The sequence below is a fragment of the Vigna radiata genome, unplaced genomic scaffold (assembly GCF_000741045.1).
Source record: "Vigna radiata var. radiata cultivar VC1973A unplaced genomic scaffold, Vradiata_ver6 scaffold_183, whole genome shotgun sequence".
NCBI classification, from domain to species: Eukaryota; Viridiplantae; Streptophyta; class Magnoliopsida; order Fabales; family Fabaceae; genus Vigna; species Vigna radiata.
This window is the reverse complement of record NW_014542001.1, coordinates 208,624-219,391: the sequence shown is the minus strand read 5'-3', so window position 1 is coordinate 219,391 and position 10,768 is coordinate 208,624. Positions and strand designations below refer to the sequence as shown.

Genomic DNA, 10,768 nt, shown 5'->3' with positions numbered 1-10,768 from the left:
TAATTTTAAAAAAGTAGGAGATATTGATGTGGGTGAAAAATATTATTAGAAAGTGAAGAACTTAATTATTATAAACCACTTTTTTTTTTCCTGTCAAGATTATAAAAAGAAATCCTTCATGATATAATTAACATTATGATAAACGACAGAGTCACAAGATTTTTTGAAAGTCTTTTGTTTTTTCCATTAGCTATCTATTTATTTAGTCTAAGCAATATTGTTTGTTAAATTAATTTTTTTAGTAGTTTCTACCTTTTTTTTTAGATATTATTGAAGTAGTATTTTTCATAGTCGATCTCGTTTCACGACTAAAACCTTCTACACTCGTTACATTGTTATCTCTCTTTCATAGTCTAACATTTGTGACTATAGATATAATAGATGTAATCTGATACATTATACATCATTATATTATAATTCATGTACAAATATATTATTTTGTATCCATTGATAACTCATGTCAAAACCCTTTCTCACTTACTACATTAATTTACACTGATTTAACAATTATAATGTAGAATAAATCAGTGTATCTATGTATAGTATTTCCTTTATAATAGTATTTGGGTAAGTTAAAACATAGTAAAGGAAATTATTCTAAATAGAAATTACATCAGTAATGGTTAATTTTTTTTTTATTAAATTATGTAATTCTTTTGTATATTTTTGACATTTACATCGGTCTTTCTTATAAGGGAATACAATACAAGATTTTCAAAATAATTTAAATATTTTTCAAAAAATTTGTACTAATAAAACCTTTTGTTGTGCAATATTTGATGCAATTGATCTTAGTTATTCTTTATTAAATTTTAAAATTTAGAAAACGGAATAATATATACTATTTATTAAAGTATTTAGTTCACATCAAACTTACATAATTAAAGAATTTATCATACTTTTATATACATTTTAATATCATATCATCTATAGCCCTTAAAAGGGTTAATGTAGCTACATTCCATCCACAGCGGATCAAGCTTCAAAGTGAAAACACTACTACACTTGTCAGTTAATTTTAAAGCTATCCTTTTTCAAACCATTGCAGTTCGTCTTGCATAATACCCCTCTCTCATTTTTTTCCCCAAATTCTGTATATTTCCTTGATCAAATTATATAAGTGACACACGTACAATTATTATCAATATTCTATCATGCTCCTAAAAGAGAATAAACTCGAAAAAGATCAAACAATACACGAGTTAATCAATATACAGTAAATGGCTGCTAAATACATAGGGTGTCTACCATTATCTTATGAACGTGACAAAATGGTGATACGTTCTGAGATTTAATAAAAAAAACTTGGAAGAAGAAGATGATTATCACCCCATGAAAACGATTGATGTGAAGCTTAATAAATCCTTATTTCTCGTGCATGAGGCCCCCCAAATATTGGAGACATTAAAGGATAGTACTTTAGACTTAGGTGGGGTGATTAAAGAGAAGACACTGGTATTATTGTGGTGATTAAACCATATTATTTATAAAAATAAAAATAATAATGAAAAATGCTTATCAAAACAGTGTTAGAAGTGAAGTTTAAACCTAACTCAATCCCACAAAACCAACTTGTAAAGTGAAGTTTGCATCCAGTTATATACATTTAAACGATCTTATCTCTAGTCGATATAAGACTTCGAACAAACAGTTCTTAGAAAAAATTCTGATTCGATCTTTAAGATACTTAATTAACGGTTTATTTTTTGTGGATACCATATTAACATTATATATATATATATATATATATATATATATATATATATATATATATATATATATATATATATATATATATATATATATAGCACTCATGTGTCCACCTGCAAGGGATATATAGTGATGCATTTGTCATTATTAGTGTATAATTACTTCTTTTGGAATGCTTTCTAACCCAATAAGAAACATGTCTATATCTTAATTATTGGCCCCTTCATTGTAAAATTAGTGACTTCTGATTCATCTAAATAAATATAAAGTAATTGTGGGGTTTCCATGTAAAGTCAACTTTATGGTTGGGGGCACATAGATAAGATTTTGATAGATGGTTGGTTAACATGTGGACATAAGAATGGATGGAACAAATTTTAAGGGTCACTTTACAAATATGGGAAATCAAGTAGCCAGACACTGCCAAAATCATAAATCAAAAGGTGATGGAAAAATTAGGTTTCCTGGAGTAAATTTCTCAATAAATGTTTAAAATAAGCTATTTGGATTCCAAAAATTAAAATTTTAAATTTTAACTTTAAAAAACATTAAATTCTTTCAACTGACTTCTTCAAAAGTTGAGTTACATAAATTAATTTTTATCTGTATACAAAATTATTTAATATTATACTTTTTTTCTTTAAATATTTATCGAATATTTTATTTAAGAAAATATATATTATAATTTAATTAGAGTGTCGTTCTCGAAAATATACTTTCATTAACAATTTAATGAAAAATTATAATTTATAATAGATTTTATTATGTTCTAACTACTCTATTATTTGATTTTATTGTTAACAACAAATGAAATTGTCATTATTTTATTTTTGTTATTTCAACTCGTTCTCTCAAATATCCTTTAACTCGTAAGTTGATTTATATGTAAAAAGAAAATAAGTGAATTGATAGCTGATGTAAAAAGTAACAATCACATAACTCTATTAGTTATAAAACTGATAAAATATTCAGACAAAATTAAAACAATATTATAAATATTCAATAAAATATTTTTTTAATAAAAGCGTATAAATTAAATTTACAAGAAATTTAAAATATAATTAACATTTTATGATGATTTTTTTCAACTTTACCTCAATCACCTTATACCCAATTAATATGGCAATAATTTAAAAAAATGGACAGGAAATTGTCCATCATCGCAATGAAAAGATATTGATGCATGCGTGGGTGGTGAATAATCAAGGATTTTGCCTAACAATGAACGCTTTAATCCTAACTTAATTTTGAATTAATTTTTTTTAATCTTTGATGATTAATTACATGAATAAAAGGAAATGGTTTTTGGTTTTGTTTTTGGTGTCACAGTGGACGCGTGATGGGCAAATTAACTAATTATGGGAGGTGCTGGTGTAATGTAATCACCCAGCTGTGACATAACATAATAAAACAAACAGAAGCTACAGAATAGGATAGAGATGTGTCTTTTACTAGGTTCCGAACCGTATCCTATCTAATATGATAATATCTATACATACATATCTACTACGCTCTGAGTCACTTTATTTCGGGAAACATACCAAATAACCATAAGCTAGGAACTTCCACCTGTCCAATACGAACCCCAATAAAGATCTAAACTTTATAATATAATTATTATCATACAAAAAACTAAGCATTATACTAATTGGTGAGTTTTGTAAGGGAGAATGATATTTTGACAACTTTTTTTTAACAGTTTTTTTAAAACTGGACATGTGTTATTATTTTATTGATTTGTTTAAATTTATGTTTAAAAAAATATTTGAAACGAATCAATCATAGATTGATATGTATGTGTTGTAAAAAAATTGTCAAAAAAAGCTGTTAAAGAAATTTTTTACTTTTTGTAACATACGGTAGCAAGTTGGAGAGTGCAACCCTTGAATTGAGTCAATAAAGTGTAGCTGTAAAATTGAGCCTCCCAGCTAAAAGCAGCTGAAACAAACAGAATGATTTTTAGTATAGAAGCGCGGTGCCAGCTATTTCACAACCCATCTTCTTCGTTCATTCAACCAACGTTCTTTTCGCATGCACACCAGTCCCACGCAAACTAATATTGGAAATTGTTAAGAAATTTATGGCCTAAAAAGACCTTCTTTAATGGAAAAATTACTTTTAATAACATTTTTTTAATAATTTTTGGAGAACGTACACATCACATTTTGTGATTGGTTTGTTTTAAATATTTTTTAAATATAAATTCAAATAAACCAATAAAATGATAATACATGTTCGGTTGTTAAAAAGTGTTCATCTTCCTTCTTTAATTAATTTCATTTTGGTAATTATTATAATTTTAGTGTTGTAATCTTCATTAAGACATCGCCATCATCACCAAAGTTAAACCCTCTTTTTGGAGCAGTGAATCGGAATAGAATTCATGTCATACGTTTGCCAAATGCGCACCACTCAAATCATTTTTCGTTTACCTTTATTCCACAAACTAGGATTTGTTCTTCCAAGGTTTCAAGAATTGATTGAGGATGAATTAATCAGAATAATAAAATTCTATATTCTGCTGCCAATTCAGGACTCAATTGCCCTTATATTATTCTTTAATTTAATTCACACCTTCAATTAGTTTTCCTCAAACAATTTTTTTTTGTTGTTGCTATTTTGAATTTTAGAATATAAGAATAATAGTAGGTAGTTATTAAATATTTCAATAATAATTTATTTTTGTTAAATTTTTTGTAACAAATCTTAGCTATTAACTTTCTATCCCACAATTACGAATGCATGTTTATCGAACCTCTACATCATTTATTTTAAGTCAAGTAATTGCAGATAAAAAAGTTATTATATTGTCCTATTAAAGTAAGATGGTTCAACTTAGATAAAAATATATTCAATTTAAATATAAAAATTACATGCAATTTGATTTGACATTCAGTTTGAATATATAAAAAAAAGATTGAAACCAAATTAAATCTGACGAATTGTTTTTTGAACATGTTTTGCTATTATCCTGTTCCATTGTAATTAAATATTATTTACTTTATTCAATGTGATATATAATATTAAACAATTAGTAACTTTATAGAACTAAAGTAAAATGTAAGATATAAGAGGTGTTTATACTTTTATAATTAAGGACAGACAAAGAATAAAGGTGATTTTATTGAAATTTAAGTACTAGATACTTCTCCTAGATTTAGCTCTTGTAAGTTATGAAATCCTACATATACATATTACAACCAAACATAAACATCAAAACATAGACATACCATATCACATGAAAAATTCATTCATTCATCAAATTGCCGCCTCGTTAAAAACCTCTTGGGATAAAAGAAAAACAAAACCGTACGAGAGATCCAGAGAAAAAGGAAAAGCTGTTTTTAACAACTTATTTTAATAAGTATTTTACCAGCATCTTCAAAGAATAAAACAGTACACATAATTTATTATAAAAAATTATTAAAAAAGTTATTAAAATATCATCATAATTATGATATGTTAGTAATTTTTTTTAACATTTTTTTATAACAGATTATGTGTCACTATTTTATTGATTCATATCATAAATGTCACATAAATAGTTATAAAAAATAAGTTATTAAAATACATATTCTTCGTTATAACATAAACGAAGCTTGTATCCATTCCATGACCTCACTATTCGCCCGCCATTAAGGGTTTTCAGTGACTTCGATGACGCGATACGGGCCATCCTAGTGAGGGGATAACTTGTTCTGAGATGGTTGTAAAAACAAATTTCTTTAAGTTATTACTTTCTTAAGAAAATGACTTATAAATCTGTGTAAAAAGAAAATACCATATACTAGAAAAAGTTACAATTGCTCACTTTGTCAACTGAAAAACCATATACTAGAGAAGCAAAATCCGACTTAATTGCGCTATACCAAATAAACTCCCATATCTCCACAATATGGAAGCCACGTCATGAAGAGTAGATCATCTTAGTAATGTTTTGAAACGCACTAGTGTCCTCCATAATGCTATACCAACCAAAAAAGAAAAGCAGAAGGCACTGATAAATTGTATTAGAAAAACAAAGGTCTTAGATCAAAATACTACACAGATAATAACATGAAATATCAAATGACACGCAAGAGATTTGTCAAAAATGAAGGCACCATACATCAAAGTTTTATGGCAAATAATGTTTTGTGTCTGTTGCTTCACCATAACATAAGCCTCTAAAACTGGAGAGAAAAAAGTAGGGGGACTGGGTGGGAATTTGGAACAATACTGTTATATTGAGCAAGTTGACGAAAAGCTTCTCATTTTGTACAAAATTTCGCATCCACATGATTGTTAAAGACGTAGACAGCACTTCTTCCTTCTTTTTTTTTCTTCCCCTTTCTCAATTTTTATACACTGTTTCAATTTTAATATTATTTTAAGTTTGCCTACGCGTCCTACTGTCTTCCCAAACTGCTATAAATAGAGCATTTTCAATGAAAATATTCATCTCTTCTAACTTCTAACTCCTAAGCATTCAGTATTCTGAGTTTCAGTAAGAGAACTAGACATGGCAGAGACCATTCGTTTGGTTGTTGCTGTTTTTGGTACTTCCTTCTTCATTTCTTAGTTTAGAACTTAGACAATTGATTCTTCACAGAAATTGACTCCTTAGTTCTGTTTTTTTTTTTTTTTTTTTTTTTGCAGGCAATGCAGCCTCAATGTCCCTTTATGCTGCACCAGTGTATGTTACATGTTTAAGAATGTTTCTGTTTTAATGTTCTCCCTTTTAGAGAATGCATAAAGTGTTAAACACTTTTCATGCTTTTTATATGCAGGGTTACCTTTAAAAGAGTTATAAGAAAGAAAAGCACAGAAGAGTTTTCATGCATTCCTTACATTATTGGACTCTTGAACTGTCTCCTTTATACTTGGTATGGTTTGCCTATTGTGAGCTGCAAGTGGGAAAATTTTCCTATAGTCACTGTTAATGGTGTTGGGATTCTTCTCGAGTTATCCTATGTTCTCATTTATTTCTGGTTTGCTTCACGCAAAGGAAAGGTAAGCCAAGTTTTTCATGCATTCAAAAAATTCATGTTGATACTTCTTTTAAATCATATGCAAGATGGTTTCAGTATATTAACTTCCTTTGCTGAAAAATCAAGTTATAGCAATTTCTTCTTCATAGAAAAAGATCCTTTCCCAGTGGTCCAACCGTTTACAGGTCCATTTGTTGCACGTTTTGAGATGAGTAAATGTTGTTGCAGGTGAAGGTAGCCATGACTGCAATACCAGTTGTGCTTGTGTTCTGCATAATTGCTGCAGTCTCAGCTTTTGCATTTCATGATAGCCGTCACCGAAAGCTTCTTGTGGGTAGCATTGCCTTAGTTGTTTCAGTAACACTGTATGGATCTCCCCTCGTTGTAATGGTAAGTGACTCATCTTTGTTTTCCAATGTTCAAATATTCTGTCATTACTAAGCGTATATTCTTGCTGGTAATTGGAGCAGAGAAGTTCCATCATGCAATATAATAATCTCTCTAACTAAAAAATTAAACTAAGTGTCTTTCCTTTTCTGTTTCTATGGTACATGATAACGTATCCAGTTAAATATGGTGGTTTAAATAATAATTATATAACTATGCTTGATTTTTTATTGGTGCAGAAAAAAGTTATACAAACAAAGAGTGTTGAATTTATGCCACTAACATTATCCGTGTGCTCATTCTTATCTGCTACACTATGGCTGATCTATGGAATCCTCATTAGAGATATTTTCGTTGCGGTATGTGTCAAAATAATCTCTTGGATATTAGTTTCATAAATTAGAAAACAAAGTATTACGAATACTTATGTTTCTCTGACAATGACAGGGACCAAGTATCCTTGGAACTCCCTTAGCCATCCTGCAGCTTGTACTTCACTGCAGATATCGAAAAAGGAGTGTTGTGGAAGAACCAAGCAAGGGAGACCAGGAAAAGGGTAACTTAGAAAAGGTGGACATGGAAATGGGGAAAGTTGAAACGAATGTCACGAATCACATGACCGAAAACTCGTGAACAATGTTTTAAAGGGAAAGGTTGTTGAAGATTTCAGAATGTTCTATTCATATATTCCTTTCGTTATGTTTATTTCCTTTATTTTAAGAGACAACGGTCCTCTTAGCTTTGGATGTAATATTGTTAGTTCTTAATAAATGCTTTATTGACAAGATTTTGCTTTACCTGTCGATCTTAAAATGAAAAATATGTAAAAACCAGATGCAAAATTTAATGTATCTTTCTAAATTTTGGTCCACATTTCTTGTGACAAGTTCGGTTAAAGGAGAATTGTTATGGCAATTAATGAGAGATAAGATTGAACAACATTGGACAAACAAGGATCTTTGTTCTTCTAAGGATGGTACTGTCCATGGTAGATATATCCCGAGAGAAGAGAAGAACAAGAAATCAAAGGGCAACATAAGTTAAAAAGATTAGTAATGAAAAATGCGTGACCAACATATTTGCTGGTTATTCGCAAAAGTTGAAAAAAAAAAGGAAGAAAAACAAAGAAAGTTACATCGAAGTTTGAACAGACAACTCAGAAACCATGAGTCACCGTAGGGTCAGCAGCAACATTCTTTCCGTACATGAGCATCGAGCCACGCCACAAAACACAATTTTTTTAATAACTTTTTTTTTAACAACTTTTAACAAAATAAATATATATATATATATATATATATATATATATATATAAAATAGTTTATTATTGATTCATTTCAAATATTATTTTAAATATAAATTCAAATAAATTAATAAAATTAAACATGTTGTATTGTCAAAAATTGTCAAAATATCACAGTCTTAAGACACAGTTGTTTTTATTCTGTCTTTTCTCCCTTTGCCAAAGGAGCAGCCATGTGGGAAGAATACGCCAAAGTTTTTAATTTAGTCATTTTGTTTCTGTGTTACTTTTTCATTTAATTATATTTTCTGTTTTTGTAATTTTCTTGTAATTTAGCCTTCTTAATTTCAGTTATTTATATTTATTTTTTTTAAAAAAATTCAACTGTTTTTATCTTATTCAAAATTTTATCTAATTATATGGATATTTGGATGGAAAAATATATATAATATTTAAAATAAATAAGATGCATTTATAACATTTAATGTTTGTATTTAAATTTTTTATATATTTTATCTCGTTTCTGTAGGCATATCAATATTAATGTAGATCTCCACTATATCTCTGTCAATTATTAGATGGAGTTTTAGGTAAAAAGCTTAATTTAAATAATTGAGAAATTATAATCAGACACAAAAAGTTAAAGCCAATAGCATTAAAATAATCGATCTGTTTGTATAGGAAAAAAATGCATTTAGACCCAGTTTTTACAACGTTTTGTTATTTACATTAGTTACTTAAATATAATTTATACTTTATAAGCTAACAACTTAATTTGAAATTGATTTTGATTAATTTAAATCTTATAATTTAAAATTGTTATCTTTTAGAGACGAATTTAAAATATACTTTTTTTATTAATGATTACGTATTAGTAGACTTTTTTTATTTAATAAATAATATTTACATAACATGAGAGCTTCGCTTAGGTGTTGTTGATTTTGTTAACATTGTCACGTAAGATATCTGCTATCGTCTTTACATCACGTAAGTGTTACATCAAGTTAGACGTTACATCCAAAGATGTTCGGTAAAACAAAATGGAGACCAGGTCAATCTGAAGAGACGTTGTAAAAACAATACCTATTTTCATCTTACAAATCATTACCAACTACAGTGAAAGAAGAAGGTTAGACAAAAAAATTAATTAACGTAAAAAGTTTTTTTAACAACTCTACAATACAAAAACCCTGGATAGTACAGTCAAGTAAAAGGAGAAAATCTTTTTAATAATAACTTTTTACAAACTATGATAGGTATGTTTTAAATATTTTTTTAAACATAAATTCAAATAAATTAATAAAGTGATAATACGTATTTCGTTGTTAAAAAAATTATTAAAAAGTATTGTCAAAATATCATCACCCCAAGTAAAATCAGGTTGATGTTTGACGTCTTATTGGTTATATTTGATTTCAATTTATTCTTGAATAACCTATTATGACATATTTTTACATTCATTTGATACAAAGTATTAAAATAAAATAGTTATAAAAATGTAAAATTTTATACTTTTTCAATAAAGAAAAAAGTAAAAAAATAAAATATGATAGTATTAAATGAATATAAAAAAATTAGGTATTTGAAAAGAATATTTTTCTTCAAATAATTAATACATGATTATAATTATAAGTGTGTTCATGTTATAAAAACAAACATTTAACTATAAGGTATTTCCTTATGAACATGTATTAAACAACATATGATGATAGAAAACGATATAACAAAATAAATGTTCAGCATATGATAGAAAGATTTGATCACTAAATGTTATAATTAGTGTATAAAACAAGATTGTTAGACTCATAATAAATTTGCTTGATCACTAAATGGATTTGTAATATATGAAAGATATATATTACTTGTTTTATTTCCATAATGGAAACCTTTTTTCTTTCCACTGAAGGAATATTCCATCTGAAAATTTTGTATTAATTGAGAATGATGAGTTTGGGAAAGGCTTTTGTACGTGTCCTCACTAATTCTCTGTATAAACGTAGCACTCCCAAGCCATTGCCACCTTTCTCATATGCCCAGACACATGCAAAGGGTATAGGAAATTCTTTCCAACTCCTTATTTTATAATTCAATGCTTCACCTTATCAACACAGTTATACATGCATGTCAACTCAGGAATTTGCCTCTTGTCCTTTTTGAATTGTATTTAAAAAAAAAAAAAAAAAAAAGAAAAAAAAAAACTGGATCAGTGATTTGCACATGACGACAAAGGAAAGTGGTAATTTCACGAATCAAAAGAAAAATTCATATTATTTTGAAAATCCCACGAATCTTGATCTCCTCTTTCCACGCAAACGCAAGCTCAAATTTTAATATGATTGTAGTTCTGGAATCATAGGCGATATCACATGCAAGTTCGTCGTATATATGTATCTAGTATGTACGATTCCTGTTTTTTCAGTGTCTGCATAATGAACACATTCATGAATCTTGAACTCAT

At 27.9% G+C, this 10,768-nt stretch overlaps 1 protein-coding gene across 1 annotated transcript; it reads left to right on the top strand.

Moving 5' to 3' along the window:
• The first annotated feature begins 6,122 nt into the window (after positions 1-6,122).
• Positions 6,123-7,864, top strand: LOC106778887 (bidirectional sugar transporter SWEET3b). Its single transcript, XM_014666888.2, has 6 exons — positions 6,123-6,248; positions 6,349-6,385; positions 6,480-6,702; positions 6,909-7,070; positions 7,307-7,426; positions 7,515-7,864. The coding sequence occupies exons 1-6, from the start codon at positions 6,212-6,214 to the stop codon at positions 7,698-7,700; spliced, it is 765 nt and encodes a 254-aa protein (XP_014522374.1). The 5' UTR covers positions 6,123-6,211; the 3' UTR covers positions 7,701-7,864.
• Positions 7,865-10,768: the final 2,904 nt, after the last annotated feature.